This window comes from Copadichromis virginalis, linkage group LG9, assembly GCF_057382275.1.
Source record: "Copadichromis virginalis isolate Kocher_CV1m ecotype Utaka linkage group LG9, C_Virginalis_male_GT1.1, whole genome shotgun sequence".
NCBI lineage: Eukaryota > Metazoa > Chordata > Actinopteri > Cichliformes > Cichlidae > Copadichromis > Copadichromis virginalis.
The window spans coordinates 149310-171630 of record NC_140626.1 but is presented as its reverse complement, the minus strand read 5'-3'; the positions used below and the strand labels follow the sequence as shown (position 1 = coordinate 171630).

Sequence of the window (22321 nt, the reverse complement as noted above, 5' to 3'; positions counted from 1 at the left end):
TATAGCACATTTCTAGATAGAAATCACAAAGTGCTTAACAAGATATAACAGATTAAAAAGACAAAATACAAACAAAGTTAGCAAAAAGCAATTTTAAAAAGATGTGTTTTTAGCTGTTTTTTAAAAGTAATCAATGAATCAGCGGATCGTAAGTCCTGAGGAAGGGAATTCCACAGTCTGGCGGCCACAGTAGCAAAAGCTCTATCACCCCTAGTTTTCAGTCTCGTATACTGAATGACAAGTAGGCCCTGACTACTCGACCTCAGAGACCTACTAGGGGCATAAGGCTGTAAAAGTTCAATAATATATGGTGGTGCTTGTTGTTGAAGAGCCTTAAAAGTTAAAACCAAAATCTTAAAATGGACTCTAAATTCGACAGGAAGCCAATGTAACTGCATAAGCAACGGTGTTATATGTGAATATTTAGAAGCTTTCGTCAACAGTCTTGCTGCAGCATTCTGAACGATCTGCAGACGCTCCAAAGAACCTTTGTTTAGATAAGTAAACAGGGAATTGCAATAGTCCAGTCGTGAAAAGATAAAAATAAGGACTTAACAGCGCCCTCTGCTGTAGTGTTTCAGTACTGCGTTAACTAGAATACACCACCTCCTCCTCCTCCTCACACCACCTGCTACAGCTCTACTCTTCTATGACTACAGTCATCCACAGCACTGATGTAAGGTCACATGGTTCATATGTAAGGAGCACAGCTGACCTCAGGTCAGTTTAATGACTGTGAGCAGCAGCTGTGTTATTGTCACTGTGACAGGGAGACACTCTCAGACACAGCGCTCATGTCAGCTTGTTCTCATGCAGGAGGATCAGGAGCTCCATGTTTGTCTTTCTGTTTGAATCATGATGTGTTTGTGCCATCAGAGTCTGTCATGAGTACTCAGGGTTTCACAGCAGCTCTTCTGGATGCTGACGAGGACTCCAACCTCATGTTTCACCTCTCTGAGCTTCTGATGTCTGTGAACACTCGTGTTTCTTCTCTGGGCTCATCTGGACAAAAACACCTTTCTGTGTTTGGCTCCAGCCTCATTCTGACTGACAGGAAGTGTGTTATCCATGAGCTGCACTTCTGTGAGGAAGTTTCCTGCTGTGTTTCCTGTCTGTGGACAAACACGAGTGTTCCAGCTGAGGACTTGGTTCCTTCCACCTGTCCATACAGGACATCACGCTGTCTGCAGCTCTGTAAATGCAGCTCCAGGTCCTTCCACGTGCTGCTCTGTATTTGTGCAGTTTGTAGTGTGTCCTGGGAAACGTAGCACACATGGTGTTCTTCTGCTGTTTCCTCCTTTCACTGAGTGTGAAACACTGACGCTGTGCTGTTGTTCACAGAGGGGAGCTGATTCTAGCTGCAGCTGGACTCTGTCATCTAACTGAATGTGTTGGTGCTGATCACGGGGCTCTGAGGGGGGAGCAGCAGGAGGACTCTGGATGCTGACGTCAGTGTATCTGTGGAAGCTCCCACAGCGTGTCTGTCATTCAATATTGTGCTGTATATTGTATCTATGCAAAGATGAACAGACTGTGTGTTCACTGGTCTCTGTGCTGCTGACTGCTTTGCTGCAGCATGCTGCTGTGGTGCACCCCACCCTCACTCTACACCTGAGCCATAGACCACACCCTCCACCTCAATATACACCACAGTTTTCTCTGCTATGGAAATGAGATCAGGAGGAAATCATGATTATTATTATTTAATAAATGCTCACATTAATGTGGGCTTATTTGTTTCATATTAGAAACATTAGTTGAGTGTTTTTAGTATAAAATGGTGAAAGTCCCTCTTTTTGCTCCTCCCCTCACCTGTGGATGGACGGTGCTGTTACCGTGGTGACAGCTTGGATGTGTTTCAGTCCTGCCTGGTTATCACTGCAGGAATCTTTACTTTCACATTTATTACAGGTAATAACTCTGATTTTTCTGTGTATTATGAACTAAATGTATCCTGATACACACAGAGATGGATGAGCAGAGGTCACATGATGAAAGAACAAACATGGAGTCTTTGATTTATTTAGATATTTATTGATGAATGCAAACAAACCCTGACACTGAACCATCGTCCAGCTTTCACAGAACAAACCTGATCACATGACCTGCTGACCCAAACAGTGCAAAGCTCCATGGCAACAACAACAAACAGCCTCACATATGTTAACAGAGGCTGTTAGAAGCACAGAGTCTTTACAGTCTTTCTCCTGTTTGGACACAGATCTCTGCACATCTTCATCACAGTTACTCAGAGACGTGCAGAGTGTGTGGATATCAAAGCTAAGTTTCCACCATGTTTGTAGTCTGTACTGGGACTCATGGAGCATCTCTCTATGAGCACTCAGTGCTTTAAACAGTGAGTCCCAGTTTAACCAGCAGCCTTCACACATCACACAGACATGGAAACTTCAAACCTCAGACTGAAGACACCATCAGAAATAAATAGATTGTGATGAAGATGAAGAACTGGAACAGTTTGCTGTGGTTTCTTCTGTTCCTGTCAGAAATAAGAGTCTGGCAGCACTTTGCTCTCCTTCCACATGTTTAAGGAGGAAGTGAAGAAGAGTGAGTGAGCCGTCTTCCTCTGTGGGCCCAACATCAGGCAGCAGCCACGGATTTTTAAAAACCCAGCACACTGGTTAGAACTGCATTCAAAACTATCGAGACAGTATTTTCAGCTTCTATGGCTGAAACATTTTCAAATGATGAGCTTCCAACAATGAGTGAAACAGTAAGAGCATGTGGAAAGTTTGGAAACATCCCATTAGGAAAGAGAAATCAAACATTTGGATTCATTTTAATGAGCTCAGACTTGTTGAAAATGCAGAGGAGCTGGTTGTGAACTGAGCTTCAGAGAAACACAACACACTGAGATTCAATGTGAAGCTTTGACTGGAAAAAGACAGAAAAACAACATGGGGATCCTGGATTAATGGGAGCTTCCATCTTTAAAGGACTGAAGAGGAAGAAGTTTACAAGGAATCATTTAGAACAGTTTCAAACATCAACTGATTGAATCTATGAATCTGAAAACGTGTTTCTGAGTGAAAGAGACAGACATGTACAGACTGAACTATCTGTTCAACAGTCAGAGTGTTTCTCTAACAGGAGACACTCTTTACACTCCACTCAGCACAGGGACACTGAGGAACCTAAACCCAGGATAAAGAGTTTGAGTGAATGTGGTGTTGAAGGTGTGGAGGTGGATCAGAGTGTCAGAGGAGACTCTGTAGAAGGACAGAGTGCCAGCAGGACAGTCCACATACACTGCTACTCTGTTAGAGACAGAGGAGGAGGAGGAGGAGGAGGAGGATGTTGATCTCTTATTGTGCCAGACACGAACAGGACCATCCTCAGTGCAGTACAGACTCCAGGAATGATTGTTCTCTCCAAACTCACACTCATCACTGCGTCCTTTCCTTCTGATGCTTCTGTAACTCACTGATATATAAATGTCTCCTCTCCACTCGACCTCCCAGTAACAGCGACCAGTCAGACCATTTCTACACAGCAGCTGAGAATAGATATTAAATCTGTCTGGATGATCAGGATATGACTGATATCCTTCACGTGTCACCTTCCTGTTGTTGTTGGACATTTTAAGTTTTCTGCCTATGGTGTTTGTGTCGATTGTGAGTTGACAGGAATCTGATGGAGAGAACAAACACAATCCAGCTGCAGTTATTGATCCATCATCTGTTCATTGATTGACACTTTGATGATGACTCCTGACATGATGAAGATGGTTGAATGTGTGCTGCTTTGTTTTCATGAATCCCATTAAAAACACACTTACACTTCCTCAGACCTGGTCTCAACCATCGGACTCCAGCAGGCTCCACCCTGAAAGGAGGAGGGGGGTCAGAGCAGCACAGTCAGCATGCACACATGGACATTACATGGCTCTCATACACATACTGTTAGACACTGATAAAGGAACAGTCCAACATTTTCACAAATATACTTCAATCCATACGTTACTGATGATGATTTGGACTGATCCTGGATCTGTCAGTACACGACTATATTGAATGAAATATGACCGATTCAAACTGTGACCTTCACTATCTTTATATTCCTCTTCTGTTAAGCTGAAATGGACACCTCCCTGCTTTTGCTGCCAGCTGTTTTTCTCCTCTTGGTGTCAGTGTGGTTACTGTACATGACCTCTGACCTCTGAGTGAGTGCAGCATCCCCATGCAGTACAGCACACAACGATAACAGCAGAATGGAAACACAAACTGTGTGACATGCTGTTTATTTTTCATAGTTTAGAGATTTACATAATGAATTCATTGCCAAAACTAAATGAAAGGTAAAAGAGAAAAAACATGTGTTCTCCTCCCTGAATTTCTACCTTATCACGGTGGAGGGTTTTGTGTGTCCCAGGTATCCTAGGCGCCATGTTGTACCAGGGAGCAAGGGTCTCCCATGGCAAATTGGTCCTGGTTGAGGGACCAGACAAATAGCGAGACAAAAGACCCCATATGAGTATGAAATCAAAGGAACAGTTCACTCCACATGGGATAAGGGTACCCGATTACTATGACTTAGCAAATGGGACATGGAATGTCACCTCTCTGGCAGGGTAAGAGCCTGAGTTAGTGCGTGAGGTTGAGTGGTACCAGCTAGATATATTTGGGCTCACCTTAATGCACAGCTTGGGTTCTAGAACCAGACTGCTAGAGAGGGGCTGGATTTTGTCCCAGTCTGGAGTTGCCCTAAGTGAGAGGTGGCAGGCTGGAGTGGGTATCTTGGTATCACCTCAGGTTTCTGTCTGTACATTTTTTCCTGGTGGACAAGTAGGAAGAAGTTCCTTGTGCTTTCAGGTTGGGGAACAGGTCCTGATTGTCATCTGCACTTAAGTGTCCAATGATAATTCAGAGTACCCAATCTTCTTGGAGTCCCTGGGTGAGGTATTTGTGGATTATTCACCTGGGGACTCAGGTGTCCTACTGGGAGACGTCATATTTGCAACAGTGGCAAGATCCTGGAGGGAAGTGATTGGAATGAACAGCCTGCCTGATTTGAGGCAGAGTGGTGTTCTGTTACTGGACAGATTTTTCAATAACAAACACAATTTTCGAACATAAGTGTGTCCATAAGTGCATGTAAATGGTAAGTGGCCTGTATTTGTGTAGCGCTTTATGTCTGTGAAGGTGGCTTCTTTCACTCCTCTTTCAAACCGTCTATCCTCGAGGATGCCAATGTTCACATTTTGGACAAAGAGGACAGATGGTTTGAAAGAGGAGTGAAAGAAGCCATTTATGTCCACTGTGACCATCTTTGAACAGAGGCGGTGGTTTACGACACCAACTGTCTGCCATCTATAATCCAGTTTTGAGTTCCCTCCCCAGATGCCTTAATGCCCACTCACATCCTGGGCCATCTGACCTCAGGAAATCACATGATAGGGTGGGGCCAGGTTTCACAATGAGCTCAACCGAAACCCTGGCTGATTGGGACCCACACCCATTTTCACATCTCGGCTGTGATTAGGTAGAGGATCATCAGGGGGTCCTTTGTCCCTCTTTGGAGCGAAACTCCCACTGGGTTTAAATCTGGGACTCTCCACCATTTGACCCTTAGAACTGAAGAAGCTTCTCGGTTGAGAGGTGAAACGTCTTCAAGCAACTTAAAGAAGTCCTTTAAGAAGTCGCTTTTCTTTCCAAGCTCCTTAGAGTATAGCACTTTACTTAGTCCCTATGGACCCCAAGCGCTTTACTCTGCATTCAGTCATCCACCCATTCACACACTGAGGATAGCAAGCTACATTGTAGCCAAAGCTGCCCTGGACCGCACTGACAGAGGTGAAGCTGCAGGACACTGGCACCACCGGGCCCTCTGACAACCACCAGTAGGCAACGGGTGAAGTGCCTTGCCCAAGGAAACAACGACCGAGACTGTCAGAGCCGGGGCTTGAAGCAGCAACCTTCTGATTACAAGACAAACTTCCAACTCTTTGAGCCACGATCACTAGGTTGATGATCGATTTTGTAATCGTATCATTAGATCTATGGCCATATGTTCTGGATGCTTGGGAGAAGACAAGGGCTGAGTGCTCAACTGATTACCACCTGGTGGTGAGTTAAATCAGGTGGTGGGGGAGGATGCTGGAAAGACACCTAAATGTATAGTAAGGGTGCACTGGGAACGCCTGGCAGAGGCCCTGGTCCATCAGATCTTCATTTCCCACCTCTGGCAGTGTCAGGGTCCTGGGACTGGGCGACCCAGGACCCCTGGGCAGTCATGGACTTGTGTAGTATTATGGATTTTTGGTGTCGTTTTCCCCTTTTCTGTGCGTGTACATATGTCTGTGTTTTTCTGTGCTGTGTTAGTCTGTGTCCCACTCATATGTATAGGCAGGGTATTGGGTGTGTATGTCTGCGGGTATGCTTGGAGAATGGAGCTCAGCCACCTGCAGGCCTGAGGGGTGTGGCCCTGCGGAAGGACTGGCCACACCCGAAGCCACACACCTGCTGCTGATCAGGCCTCGTCGGGGGAGCTACTTAGGAGAGAGTTGGAGCTCCCACCGACGCGGGATCATTTCCTTGAGGCTCCCCGTTAGTCGTCCCGTTGATTGAGTTAGTGTGTGTGTGTGTGTGTGTATGCCCGTGTCAGCACCCCCCGGTGCTGACACGGGAGCGGAGAGCACAGAGACACGGACTATTCACGGAGAGAGAAGGCTTCCTGAGCCAGCAGGTCCCAGTGGAATGGCACCTTGGGTGATGTTAACCTAGAGAGAGGCAGAGCAATTTTACTAAAATCCCTGATGAAACGCCTGTAGAAGTTAGCAAACCCCAGAAAGCGCTGAAGCTGCCGGCGATCGGGTGGTCTGGGCCAGTCCAACACTGCCTGAACTTTTGCCGGGTCAGGTTTCAAGTCCCCTCTGGTGATGATGTAGCCCAGAAACGCCACTGAATCCATGTGGAAGTCACATTTCTCTCCTTTAACAAAGAGCCTGTTCTCCAGCAGGCGCTGCAGGATCTGCCTTACGTGGACCTCATGTTCCGCTTTAGATTTGGAGAAGATGAGAATGTCATCTAAGTAGACAAAAGCACATCGGTTAATAAAGTCTCTGAGAACATCGTTAACAAGAGCCTGGAACACGGCTGGGGCGTTGGTCAGGCCGAAAGGCATCACAAGGTACTCGAAATGGCCTAGGTGAGTATTGAAGGCCGTTTTCCACTCATCCCCTTCACGGATTCTCACCAGATGGTAGGCGTTGCGCAGGTCCAACTTACTGAAGATCGTGGCAACCTGAAGTAACTCAAAAGCAGAAGAAAGAAGGGGCAGAGGATACTTATTACGAACAGTGATTTTGTTAAGCCCGCAATAGTCGATACAGGGGCGAAGGGTCTTGTCTTTCTTAGCAACAAAGAAAAACCCCGCTCCCACCGGGGAGGACGACGGCCGAATGATGCCCGCAGCGAGAGAGTCAGCAATGTAATTCTCCATAGACTCCCTCTCTGGCTGAGAAATGCTGTACAAACGACCAGAGGGAAGCGGAGCCCCAGGCAGGAGATCAATCGCACAGTCATACGGTCTATGAGGGGGGAGTGAACGCGCCCCATCTTTACTAAACACTTCAGCCAAATCATGATAAACACGCGGGACCGAGGTCAATTCCGGAGGCTCGACCGGCTGGTCAGGCCCTGGAGATGTGGTAGGAGCGGGTGCAGCTTGGAGACAGTTCATGTAGCATTCGATGCTCCACCCGGTTACTCTCTCTTTCTTCCAATCGATGTGCGGATTGTGTTGGAGCAGCCATGGATAACCCAATACAAGGGGGGTGCGCGGTGCTTGAAACACGAAAAGCTCGATGCGCTCTGAGTGGTTACCCGAGAGAGTAAGAGACAGGGGTTCCGTGATTTGGGTTATGTCCGACAAGCGTTGCCCAGACAGGGCTGTGACAGCAAGCGGATCGGGTAGGGCGTGTAGTGTGATGTTTAGCTTTTTTGCCAGAGCTGCGTCAATGAAACTCTGCTCAGCACCTGAATCCACTAGAGCTTGAAGAGAGTGGGTAACATTCTTAATGGTGAGTTTTGCAGGCAACATAAGCCGGGGGAGAGAACTTTTAGTAGTTATATCGCCCACCAGTATTCTCTCAACTACTGGCGAGCGCGCCCTTTTGCCCGTGCGCGGCATGAAGAGGCAAAATGGCCCTGACGGCCGCAATATAGACACTCACCGGCAGCCATACGCCGTTGACGTTCTGCGGGTGAGAGCTGCGAACGTCCAAGTTGCATGGGCTGCTCCTCCTCCTCAACCTCGCCGTGCTCGAGTGCCGCTCCAGGCCCCGGTGAGGCGTCCCGCGGTGGCCGAGGCTAAGCGAAGCGACGTTGCGTGCTTCGCCGTGCACACAGGCGATCGTCTATTCGGATGCATAGGGACATGATCGCACCTAAAGAGGAGGGTAACTCACGCACCATTAGTTCATCTTTAATCTCCTCACTCACATTGTTTAGCAGTGCCGTCTTTAATGCTTCCTGCCCCCACCCCGCTTGCGTCGCTAGTGTCCAAAAGTCAACTGAAAAATCTGCCATGCTCCGCTTACCTTGCTTCAGGTTCATGAGGCGGAGCCCAGCCGCCGCAGCAGTGGAGCCTTTATCAAAAACACTCCGGAACAGAGACAAAAAATCATCATAAGTAATTTCGGGACTAGCGCTCAGCACGGCTTGTGCCCAGGTCAGCGCATGATCTCGTAGCAACTGAACAAAATATGAGATCTTACTCCCGTCATTAGAGAAGGCATGAGGCCGCTGGCGAAACTGGAGAGCGCACTGCATAAGGAAACCCGCACACTTCCCTACATCCCCTGAAAACAGCTCAGGTGTGGGGAGATGAAACTCACACACAGCCGGGACCGGAACCGGTGAGGCAGCACTTACTGCGGAGCTTGATGACGCCTGGGCGGGTTCGCTGGTAGGCGAGGGTTCCGGCAATGGAGTGCGCTGAGCAGCTGCTAGTGTTAAGGCAGCGACATTCTCGCTGAGGTGAACAAGCATTCGCTCGTGGCGTTGTAAGATCGCTTCCAGTGTGACCGGGGCGGAGGGAGACGGGGAGGAAGCTGAATCTGCTGAGTCCATGGTGGCTGGACTATTCTGTCAAGGGAGTGGAACGGACTCAGGCGCAGACTGAGGTAGCACAGTTCAACGACACTTTATTAATCACACTGGTGCACTATATACACGTGAAGGGGGGGGAAACACCAGGGTCCCGGGGATCACTTGGCTGGGGAGACACACTTCTTCGCACTCGCTCTGCTCCTCGTCCAAACAGTCTCCACACAAGCAGCTCAGCTCACTCTCCTACTCACGGGGTCCAGGGGTCACAAAAGGGCTGATCCAGGTAAACCTGTTTACACAGACGAGGGTAAGTCGAAGGCAAACACGGGAACAGTAGAATCGCAAGGAAGCCAGGCAATACTAACGAGAGTTACTCAATATTCCAGCGACGAACAGCTCAGAGCCCCAGCCTTAAGAGCCAGAGAACTGCAATCCGCTCGAGATCAGCTGCAGGTGCGTGGGCCAAGGGCAGGAGCCCAATCAGAGCTCCGCCCAGGCAGACAGGTAGGAGAGACAGAGTGAGAGAAAAACAACAAACACTTGTGGCCACACTGGGCTGGCCGGGGAGGCACAGGGACCATGACAAGAAATGTATATTTGTGAATGTGGAGATGTTATATTTGTTTCATAGGTAAAAATAAATCATTGAAATGGGTATATATTTGTTTTTTGTTAAGTTGCCTAATAATTATGCACAGTAATAGTCACCTGCACACACAGATATCCCCCTAAAATAGCTAAAACTAAAAACAAACTAAAAACTACTTCCAAAAACATTCAGCTTTGATATTAATGAGTTTTGTGGGTTCATTGAGAACATGGTTGTTGTTCAATAATAACATTATTCCTCAAAAATACAACTTGCCTAATAATTCTGCACTCCCTGTAAGACTGGCTACGGATACTGACTACACAATGGAGAAGCTGTCAGCCACCTCCTGTACATGGATGACATCAAGCTGTGTGCCAAGAGTGAATGAGACATCGATTCACTGATCCACACCACCAGGATATACAGCAATGACATCGAATGTCATTCGGACTGGAGAAATATAGTTGGATGATAACAAAGTGAGGGAAGGTAGTCAGAACTGAGGAGATCAAACTACCAGAAGGCAACATTGCAGACACTGAGGACAGCTACAAGTATCTGGGGATCCCACAGGCAAATAGGAACAAATTAAGATGCCACTGGGAAAGCTGCAGATGAGTCAGCTGAATGGTAAGAACAAGATCCAGGCTATAGACACCTATGCCCCACACGTGATCAGGTACCTTGCTGGGATAATAAGCTGGCCAAAGGAGGAGATAGAAGCCACTGACATCAAGTCAAGAACTCTCCTGATCATGCATGGAGGGTTACACCCCAAATCCAGCACCCTGAGGCTGTATGCTAAGCGGAAGGAAGGAGGTCGGGGACTGGTGAGTGTCAGTGCCACAATCCAGGATGAGACAACAAACATCCATGAATACATCAGGAAGATGGCCTCAAACATTGGTGCACTCAGTGAATACCTCAGGCAGCAGAAACCCAAGAAAGAGAAGGAAGAAGAGGAATCATCATGGAAGGACAGGACCCTGCACAGTATGAACAAATGGCAGATAGAGGAGGTGGCTAACATCCAGAAGTCCTACCAGAGGCACTAATCATGGCAGCACAGGAACAAGCTCTGAGCACAAGATCCATAGAGGCTGGGGTCTGTCACACCAGGCAAGACCCCAGGTGGAGGCTGTGTAAAGATGCCCCTGAGACAATCCAGCACATAACAGCAGGGTGCAAGATGCTAGCAGGCAAGGCATACATGGAACGCCAAGTGGCTGGCATAGTACACAGAAACATCTGTGCCGAGTATGGCCTGGAAGTCCTGAGGTCAACAGAGATGGGCAGTAACACGTTACTGTAATCCGTTTAATAAATAAATATTAATAAATAATAAAAAATACATCCCGACGTCAAAATAGGAGATGCCCCCAAGGGTGGTGGAGAATGACCGAGCTAAGATCCTGTTGGACTTCCAGATACAGACGGACAAACTGGTGATGGCTAACCTACCAGATATAGTGGTGGTAGATAAGTGGAAGAAGTCGGCTGCAGTGATCAATGTTGAGATACTGAATGACATCAACATCTGGAACAAGGAGCATGAGAAGCTGGAGAAGTACCAAGAGCTTGAAGAAGAGCTCGAGAAGATGGGTGAAAGTAACAGGTGTCCCAGTGGTAATCGGAGTACTAGGTGCAGTGACTCCCAAACTAAGTGAGGGGCTCCTGGAGATCCCATAAACACCATTCAAGATCTCTGTCCAGAAGACCGCAATCCAAAGAACAGGATGTATGTATGCATGTGATCCCACTCTTAATCAGGCGCATTAGGGGGCGCTAGTATAAATAGTGGTCATCTTAGCATCCCCGCATCACGTACCTGTTTTCTCCTTTCGGTCACCTGAGTTCCCTCGGTGTTGCAGAGATCACCTGTGGATTACCTTCCTGAAGCCTTCACCGTGGCTTGTCATAGCTGCAGAAGCCTCCTACGAGCCACTCTGTTCATAAATCGAGTGACGCCATTTAGTTGGAAGTGTGGGCCTTAATGGGCGGCCAGTAGCTATACAGCAGGGTCACTATGGCTTTTCTAAGCTAAGCTAAAAGAAGTGCTGCTGCTTTGCCTGGCCCCATCTGTTTCCGTTTGCGAGGGTTCTTTTTCCCTGCTGCTGCCAGCCTCTTAGGAGTGGATGTCGGTGTGGACATCAGCTATATACATGCCGCTACGGGAGTCGGCTGGCGTGCATGTTGATTGACTTAATTGTTAAATTAAAGTAGTCAGGCAGAGGGCAATTTGGAGTAATACGGTGACTCCGTGTGCTCCAGATTTAAGGCTTTATTTAGTTTGTATGTCTGGCAGCTCTCTGTTGTTTTCATTTGTAATTTGATTTTTTGTTACTCCACTGGTAGGAGGCCCTTTTTCTAGCTGCGGATCACCAGTGTGTTCCTGCACTTGGACTGATCCCAGCATGTGCATATTAGTTTTTTTGGAATATATTATACTTTTCTTTTATTCAGATGCGGAGGGCCTGATGTGGAGGAGACTGGGGTGCCTTGGTGGTGGGATCCTTTGAGTATTACACACCTGCATTTTTAGTTTATTAGTGTGAGTGTGTGACAGTGTGCTGCACTTGTGTATTTGTGAGTTTTCTTTTCTTTTTGAATTGGTTTTGTGTGTGGCATCCCTGTCCCCCCACTGGTAAGCCTCGGCTCTGAATACTTAGAATATTTGTATATTGATATTTATGCTTGTGCTTTTATATGCTGTTTTAAATAATTATTAATGAAACATCAACCTGTTTTATCATTGAACCACGTCTCTGTACTGAGTAATACGAACCTGCCTTCTTGGTGATTAGTGTTTCTAGTGTCTGTTAAATTGTGAAGAGTATTTATTCCATCCCCACCTCCTGCTGCCACATATGGATGGATGGATAGATCAGACTTCAAGTGTGTTTGCTTTATCAACATCTTCTCAGACAAGCCTATGAATTCTTACCTTCTGGTGAAAGCAATGAAGCTGCCTGGGCTGAGGGGCTTCCTGTTGGAGGGAAGTGCACCTTGAGTCATAAAACTGTTTCAAAAAAATCAAACTATAAAATTTGTATGCAGACATAATTTGAGGAGAAAAGACACAAAATTAAAAAGTCTGATTAAAACATCCTCGATTTTAGATATATTATATAAAAAAATCTGTGACGTACCATACCTTTTTTCCTCTTACTGACCTTCATTAATTTTATTTAATATCGACCTCGCCACCTCCATCACACAGTCTGAATAGGCCTGCACCATCACATCTACTGTTTTCAGTCTGTCTGCGTTCTCCAGCTGGCACTTGTAGATACTTTGGAAATTACCTCCAGGTTCATATTTCAGGTAAAAGTGGAAAAGCTTCAGGTCCTCCTCTCCCAAATCCTTCAACATTTCCAGCAGCTGCACTGGTAAGGCCTTCTCCATTTTTAAACTGTAAAACATTAGAGGGTGTGAATCACAGTCACTGAGTTTCATGACATCTCCTGTTTACTTATTTAGGACATTTAAAGTGGATATGAAATGCTACACATATAAAGGCTAATAAATAATAATGTATACTTTATTGATCCCCGTGGGGAAATTACTTGTTTTTCTCTGCATTTGACCTATTCACTCAGTGAAGCAGTGGGCAGGCACCCAGGGAGCAGTGTATAGGGACGGTACCTTGCTCAGCGGTACCTCAGGGTAGCCGTTCAGTGGATTCGAACCCCCGACCCTCCTCTTTTATTTCACCGTTAAGGCTGACCCCTCTCTGAAATCAGCAGCATTGTTTCAGCCAGGGTTTTACAGTTTCTACATTTCTAACAAGAAGTGATGAGAAGTCTCCAAAAGTCTCTGAATCCGGAAATGCTAAGAGGGAATGTGCTGTTCAGCTTAGCTGCTGATCATGTTTTCAACATTTCAGATGTTTCCAGCTGTGCAATCATCACATGAAGAAAATTCTGGCAGTATAAGGAATAAAATGATGAAATAAAGATATGGCGTTATTTTTGTGCCACTATTCTGAGCACACATAAAAAAAATTTGCAGGTGCAAGTGTTGCATTTTGAGGAGAAAGTTATTTTGAGCGAAGAAAAGCTAAATTTGAGTGAACAAAATGCATTGCTGAGTGGAAAAAATGTATTTCAGTGTTTGCTATTATCCACACACACGCACACACACACAATAGCAGCCCGTCTCGCTCAGTTTTTGCATTTGCGCTCGCTCGCAATGTGTTGCTTGCGCTCTCAACATTTCTGCCCTTGCGCGCTCAACTCTTTCTGTACACCGTTATATTTGTGCCACAAAACCAGCCAATCACAGACTTCGATGCAAAAAAATCTGATTGGCTCTTTTGGTCTCCAATCAGCTCGAAATGACGAAATGCAATATCCCAGAATCTATTTCGTCCAAAACTCAAACGAGGCAGTGGCGGAGGAACACAGAGTGGCGGAGTTTGAAATATTACTCTTTCTGGGCCACAAAATAAACTCTTAAGATATTTTTGTTAAGATATTCATTGTGTTGTACAGTGTGTTTAGCTGCATTATAGTTACTGTTGTTTAACCCTTTAAAACCGGTCGGAGCGGGCATGCTTTGTTTTGCGTAACAATATTTAAATCACGGTAGCACTGACACCACGTAAGCTAGCGCAATAATTTTTTTTGCATATGAATCCAGAGGAGTTGTACTTACATCTTATGCCATCAGCTTGTCCTAGGTCACAGTTTCCTTCCACATATAGCTTTGCAAAAACTGCATAAAAAGCGCTTGCAGCAACAAAAACATAATATTCCCCAAACAGGCTTTGCCGATCCGATCAGCTGTTCATAACACTTCCTACGTCAGAGCGAACTTTTGCATGTCCGCCATTACCTGCCTGAAACCGGAAGTGACGTCATTTTCGCGGAAATGTAGTTTTTACCATCAGGGCCTCATGAGCCTATACTTGTGTTTTTAAAAGTTATCTTTGACTTTATGACTTTCTGTGTGGTTTCTGGGATGCTTAGGACTCATATTGCACTGCTGGAAATATTTTATTTTGATGCATATGCTGTTTTTCTGCAAATTTGCACTATAATATTTATTTTCGTTTTTCCTGCAGTGTATAAAAATTGGTGTATTTCAAAAATAAAACTATGAAGACACTCAAAATAAATTTCCTGTGGTGGGAAACTATTTTGTGCAACTTTTTTGTATTTACAGTTTTGAGAGATAAGCCTCTTAAATTTCTCTAACTAGAAATATATGTTAAAAAAACAAAAACGATTTTCAATTTTTTTGTAGTTTATTGCACTTTTTTGCAATTTATGTAATTTCTATGCACTTAATGCATACATATTATTAAAATTTGGGCTATAATGGTTGTGCTGATGTATAGCAACTTGAAATGCTCCCAAAAATGGCACTACAGCATTTAAAAATATAATATAAGCTCTGGCGGACTTGGTTCTATGGTAGGTCTTAAAGGGTTAACAGAGAGAGAGTATTTTAGTTGTCACCACAAGGAGGCACTGTTTCATTGTAAGGGCACGTATGCTGCGCCATCACACCCCTAAGAAGAAAAACTATACCGTAACAAAAATGGCACCCATGAGGAAAGTTTTGCTGTGTGTTGATGTGGAATAAAGTTCCCAAAATATTAAGGTCATTTTTGCCTCCGTTGTCATTTTCCTTCGAGTTGATCGCTATCGATGCTGCAATACTCAACAATTTTCATGGGAGAATGATGCTGTGTGAACTTCGAATATCTGCTCGATTTATCAAGACATCACATATTTCCATAAGTGCTCTAATGTTTTCAGAACAGAATGTACCAAACTTAGATAATAAGTAGTATCAGTAGGCTTAGAATTGCTAGATAAAATTAATAATCAAGGCTGAGGAGGGAGATGTCTTTTTTTATTCCAGGAAAGGAACAGATACGAAGCAAGGAAAGATGTCAATGGAGAGAGGAGAAGATTTACAGGGAGGCGACAGGACCGCCATGTTGCTTCCATGAAGAAGATACATGTGTTTTTGTTGTACTGTAAAACTGTATGACCCGCTCTGAGGGTCGTGCTTTGTGTGAACGCAGACGGCTGATTTCACACTGAGATCCGGCGCTGTAAACTTGTCATTTCAACTGCTGAGTCAAATTAAATCTTTTAAACGACGGTCGTTCTCCTGTCCTTAAGGAAAAAAATAAACATGTCAGCAGCAAAAACTGACTAATGGCTGGAAACAGTCACAGTTATCTGTGAGCAGCATCAACTTTTAGACAACAGGAAAGATCTGCAAGAAATTTTTACTGCGGTCCAAAAAATAAAACTGTCCACCTACAGAGCTGCTACCTCCATCTGCCCCAACTGCTCTACATGCTGAACTACAAACTCCACCCTGTCCTGAAAAGTGAAAAAGTCTTCACTTTTATTTTTCAACAGGTCATCACTGAAAACTGAGTCTTTTTTCCTTCAAATTATAAACCTCCAGGAGGATAAACGTGTCTGTAAACAACAGCGGAAATTTCTAGAAACTGCAGACAAAACACTCAACTCCAAACTTCAACACTGAACTAATCTATGAACCTGGTGTCTGCTGCAGCTTGATATACAGATAATATACAGTGGAAATAATTATTTACACCTGATTAGAAACATTTAATGTCAACCATACTCACAAACACTGAAAGGAGGAAGTGTGTTTAACACTCGGCCTCGTTGGTCCAGCTGTGAGTCCGTTACCGTGATCTATGGACAGGCAGATTTGTGCTGTTTGTGCTGGAACTAAGCTGCACACAGCTGATGTTAGCTAGGAAAACATTACAGACCTCTTATCTTACCTTCTCATGGAGCTTTGCATGGAAGGAAACATTGAATATTGAAGTCTGTGGTCGTCACATCCATATCTCAAAGAGGAAAATTACAGATTAGGTCAGTCGTGAATGAAACGGCTCTTTGAAGTGAGCGATGGGAGCCTGTTTTTTTTCTTTCTCTCACCCTCTAGTTACACCCACAGTAGCACGAACAGAGCAGATGGGAGAGAGAGAAAGAGAGCAGGGGCAACAACAAGAGACAACATTGTCACATTAGAAAGGTATAGTAAAGAAAATGAGTGACAATGTGAAAAGAAGCAAAATCTGGAGCCATTTCACTTTTATTGACAATACAAAGGCAGAGTGTAGGGTCTGCAAGAAAAAGACTATCAGATAAAGCCAGCTCCACAAACAACCTGTACAGGCACCTGTCCACCCATCAGTGAAATGGGAAGATAAAACACAGTCAGTTAAGTATGATATTAATGAAGGTGCCAGTCAATGTTCCCTCTAATGTTTCATGTGTCTGAGCGAACACACAAACTCCCTGAGCGATCTCGTGGACCACTGTGAGCGACATTAGACGTGTGCACTGTGGTCACGCCAGTGTTGAATCCATCTAAGTTACATGTTTATTAAAATAATCAAATTACAGCATTTATGTTAGACTACTTTTAATTAACTGCTTTAGCCCACTTACAATGACAATTAAAAAAAAAAAATCTTGTTCCTGACCTGTGTAGTATGTTAACACTATTGGAAGAAAATAACTTGAACTCCAATTTTGATAACACAAGTTTCTTTTTTTTAAAAAAACAAAAAACTGACTTGTATTATGAGTCTGTGGTCTGGGAGAGAGTCTGTAACTCTCTCTGCAAAGTACAGTAAGTAATGACCAATGTTGGGCAATTAATTATTATTAATTATTATAGTTACTACTTCAAAAAAGTAACTGAGTTTTGCAAACAACAAAGTTTTTTGCAGCCGTTTACCTAAAAATGCAGCCAAGGTATTTTTTTAAATAAACATTTTAAACTATTTACAGAACAATCAGCTGTTCTGCATCAAATCTGATGCCACACAAATTATTTGTGTCACTCCAAAAAATATTTCTGTCCACTATGAGATGAAGGAGACCAACAGCCTGATACCTGCAGGCCTGACAGCAGCAGATGTATCACTGCTGTAACACCTGTAACACTCAGCAGTCGCCTCATTGTTCTGACACACACAACAACACTACTGACCACACTACACACTAACTACATACTAACTACAAACTAACTACACAAGATTTGTGCTAAACATCGCAAATCTCTCACATCTCACAACACCGCCATCACTCCTAAAACTTCCTCCCATTTCTTAACAACTAAATGCCATGTTTTGATTGGTCGACATGGTACATTTTTAGACCAATAGGAAAGGCTGGGGTTTTTGGTGTTGTCTTTGCTCACAGGCTTTCGAGTGTTTTCCTTATAAAACGCAGTTTTTACCGTTTCTTCCCGCAGTAAATATAAACAACGACAGTATTCAGGAAGAAAACCAAACATTGCAGATATTTTTATCATAACTCTGGTTTTACGTGGCCGATCAACACAATTTAAAAACTGGTATAAAGTCCACACTTTTCCCGTCAGTTGTTCCGTCTGTCCTGCTCACATCTCCAATGGTTGTAAACGTTGTCATTAACGTGGCTTCACTCCACATCAGCCACGCCGCTTTACTAGCTAAAACACCGGTGTCGGCACATATTTACTTTAATTTCAATTCAGGCTGAAATTTTTTTTGTGTGCGCAACGCAGATTTTCTGTGCGCAGAGAACGTGCTAACAGTGCGCAATTGTGCACGTGCGCAGCTTAGAGGGAACATTGGTGCCAGTGTGTCTACTGCAACTGTTGCTGCTGCTGCGTATACAGCATCTTGCAGTATACCACCACAACCACCTAAACCAACCCAGATCTCTATGAGACAGTTTTTGCAGAAGTCTTTGACCCCAGCAAGACAGAACTCATGTGATAAAGAGCTGACAAAAATGATTGTGCTTTTTTTCCAACTATTTTCAGTTGTTGATGATATAGGATTCAGAAAGTTTATTCATGCACTGAATCCAGTTTTATATTGATGTTGATAATAAATTAATTAAAGCAACAAAGCAACCTGAAAAGCAACTTGGGGGGGGGGGGGGGGGGGGGGGGGGGAAGGTGCTGGCTCTTTTTAGTGAACCAAGCCAAAAGAGCTGGTTCTCTAAAAAGCCAGAATTCCCATGACTATTACAGATGATGCATTCAGGTACACCTGGGAAACTCCCAAATCTCTCCTCAAACAGCTGGAAGGTTGTCCAAAGGTGATGTACTTCTCCTGGATTCCCTGTTAGTTTGAAACATAAATATCTACCATTACTTTGTTTGACTATTTCATCACTGTTTATTTAATCAGATTTCAACATGTTGGACTTATGGGCATTACTAGGATCTTGAAATATTGGGGGCTATATATTAGTGTATATATATATATATATATATATATATATATATATATATATATATATAGCTCGAGAAATACCAAGGGCTCAGAGAAGAGCTTGAGAAGATGTGGAGGGTGAAGGTAACGGTGGTCCCCGTGGTAATCGGAGCACTAGGTGTGGTGACTCCCAAGCTAGGCGAGTGGCTCCAGCAGATCCCGGGAATAACATCGGAGATCTCTGTCCAGAAGAGCGCAGTCCTGGGAACAGCTAAGATACTGCGCAGGACCCTCAAGCTCCCAGGCCTCTGGTAGAGGACCCGAGCTTGAAGGATAGACCACCCGCAGGGGCGAGAGGGGGATATATTTGATCAGACACTGTGTGCTGCCATAAGGCTATAGTCACAACTGTAAAATTGAATATTTCTCTTTCATTATTTCTTTTTCCTATGTGTTTTGGAAGGAGTAGCTGAACTACTTTTATTTTGGGTCTAAACATGTTGAACAGGAAGTCAGAATCAGACTAATGAGAACTAAACTTGCAGACCAGAAGAGGAAGTAGTTTCTAGTTTGTGAACTTCCTGTGGTCACAGTCATGTGTCTGTTAGTGGTTCAGTGTTCATGCTCAAGGAGGTGTTAAAAGCAGAAAGTGTGACTGTTCAGCTGTTGCTACGTGCGCACCATCACACAGACTAGATTAAAACAGAAACCTCAGGTTGTTTCCTATTTGCTGCTCAACTCAAAGGTCATTTTTCTGTCCATTTGACACCTGATACAATTTGATATTTTCATTTCTTTGTTTTCTGGTACTTTCTCAGCTCCTAGGGGAAGAGGTGAAATCAGAGGTGGCAAATGTACAGACATCCTTTACTTAACTAGAAGTACAGATACTTCTGTTAAAACACACTAATTCTCCTCACTCACTCAGCTCAGGCAATCTCTCCAAGCATTCCAGGATGGAAAATCCAGGGGAGGTCTGTACATGAGAGGAAGAACAATGAGATTAGTTGTGAGGGAAAAAGTCAAGAAAAAACACACTAGATAAAAGAGCTGGGGCTTAATAATAATAATGTGTATGTGTTAGTCCCCGTTGGGAAATTACTCCTCTGCATTTAACCCATTCACCCAGTGAAGCAGTGGGCAGCCACCAATGCAGCGTCCGGGGAGGAGTGTGTAGGGACGGTACCTTGCCCAGGGGTACCTCAGGGTAGCTGTTCAGTGGAGCCGAACCCCCGACCTTCCGATCATGGGGCAATCACTCTACCTACTGAGATATCCCTGATAAATGAGGCATTACTGACAGCCTCATTTATCAATCAAAGAATGAACCTTAGCTGGGATGAGTTAAGCTTTATTTCAGTGTCCCATTTGAACATTTATGCTTTACACAGAACTTTGTATTAATATCATTTAACGTTTAGCTTAACTCACAGGTTTAAAAAATGTTTTTGTTAGGTTTTGGTAAAGTTTTGAAAAGTATTACAGTAACCCTACATACTAAAAGGTAGAAAGACAGTATCTCCAACACTGGCAGCAAAGTTGTCTATAAATGTGACAGACATTGGTTAGGTCAAACCTGGTTATGTTACAGGTTGAAATATGAACATTATATCACACTATATGACATTACAATCTTATGAAATTATTATATGTTATCAAAGTATTATAAACAATAATAATAATAATAATAATGATAATAAACGTAACCTGGTTTGCAGGGAGTGTTTTAAGTATTTTGTTTGCATATTTTACTATACTACTTGATAACACAGGCCCATTGTAGATTGTTTGGGTTTTTTTTCCTCTTTCATTTTGTTTTTTTAAGACCAGCCCTATTACTGCAGAATATTATTTCCTTCCCATGGGTACTGGAAATACACAAATAAAGTGTTCTGTGTTTCTACTTTTTATGTAATTTGTGTCTTTAAAAAAAAAGTTTAAAGAGTTTAAAATGTATAACATATTTTATTTAATGAATGAATCATAATTCCTGTTTATTAACAGATACATTAGTACATCATACAATCATATGTAACATATACTGTAACATTTTGTACTGTGACAAGTATGGTTTGTCATGAAAGAAAAGTGTAGTCTAAACACTTTATTTGTCTACTTTTATGATTTAAATGGCACAAGTGAATATGAAGATAAAACCAGTCTTTTTATCTTACCTTACTTTTACCTAAATAATAGTCTTGGACCCTTTTCAGTATCATGATATTTCACAGTTTTTAGTGTCTGGCACTCAAATACATTTTTTAATTAACACAAACAAATTTACTAATAACTTAACTGAAGCATGCGGCATGCTGTCAAAAAAACTTCTATCCCATGATTTCCATCGTCACTCAAGGGGTCGATCTGCCTCAAGTCAGCCGTCAACTGCTGGTGATGGTAAGAAGGATGTCTGAAGTGCACTTTACTGAGCGGTCTGTGATGCTGAGGAAGTTGCAACATTCCAACAGTCCACAGCTGCAGCGGGGAGTGATTTTCCATTGTCCTTAAGCTGTGATGGTTCCACTGATTTACAAATTCATCCACAGATCTGTTAATTCTTGGAAGATATACATGGTGAAGAGCCCTAATATGAAATGGATCAGTGCTATCTAAAATCCCAACATTTTCCATAAAGAGGAAAAGGTCTTTAAAGTATGCTGACACAACTCTGTTTAGTTCACCCCACAATCTTTCAATTCTTTGATTATGCACACTTCGTCCAACCATAAAGCTTCCTCTGTTTGGCCCTCGATGTTCAATCATAAACCGTGCAATATCAATATTCTCACTGCCAGCATCACCCCTGACACGTTGTGGGAGGCCAAAGAGATCAACGGCACTCTGGAAAAGTTGCATAGCAGTTGATGCTCTGTTATCTGTGCAGCATCTCATGTAGGTAATGCAGCGACTGTAGCCGTCAACTCCTCCATGAAACACAAACCCCCAAGGATTTAACTTATGGTTTGTGTCAATATGCCTGGAATAAGAAGAAATATATTATTATTATGACACTAGATGTACATTAAAATAAAGGTCTATGACTTTGACTTTGTACTTCTGTCATGTAACCTATTTCTGGAGATAAACAATATTTTAAACCCAGACATTATACAACATTGTTTATTAAAACACAAACAAAATATTATATTACTACAATGCAGGAAGTAATAATTAACATTAATCAAATTTAAGACAAAAAGGCATACCACACTTGATTTGGGACAGTGACATTGTAGACCCTCCGCTGAATTGCTCTCCGTCCTCTCAAAGCTCTTCCCACTGGATCAACTATTCTTAAACGTTCTCGCACTCGCCACCGCTGAACTCTGATTCCTTCTCCTCTCAAACTACCACTAATGTAGGATTCTCCTGAGCCAGGGGTATGTGTAAGAATCTCAGTAATGAGATGATCAAGATCCACATTTGAAATATTATTAAAATTTC

At 43.6% G+C, this 22321-nt stretch overlaps 1 protein-coding gene across 1 annotated transcript; it reads right to left on the bottom strand.

Moving 5' to 3' along the window:
* Positions 1 to 1652: 1652 nt before the first annotated feature.
* Positions 1653 to 6251, bottom strand: LOC146701014 (stonustoxin subunit beta-like). The gene is made up of 2 exons (XM_085469274.1): positions 6197 to 6251; positions 1653 to 3696 (listed from the first exon to the last, which is right to left on the bottom strand). The coding sequence occupies exons 1-2, from the start codon at positions 6249 to 6251 to the stop codon at positions 3119 to 3121; spliced, it is 633 nt and encodes a 210-aa protein (XP_085325400.1). The 3' UTR covers positions 1653 to 3118.
* Positions 6252 to 22321: the final 16070 nt, after the last annotated feature.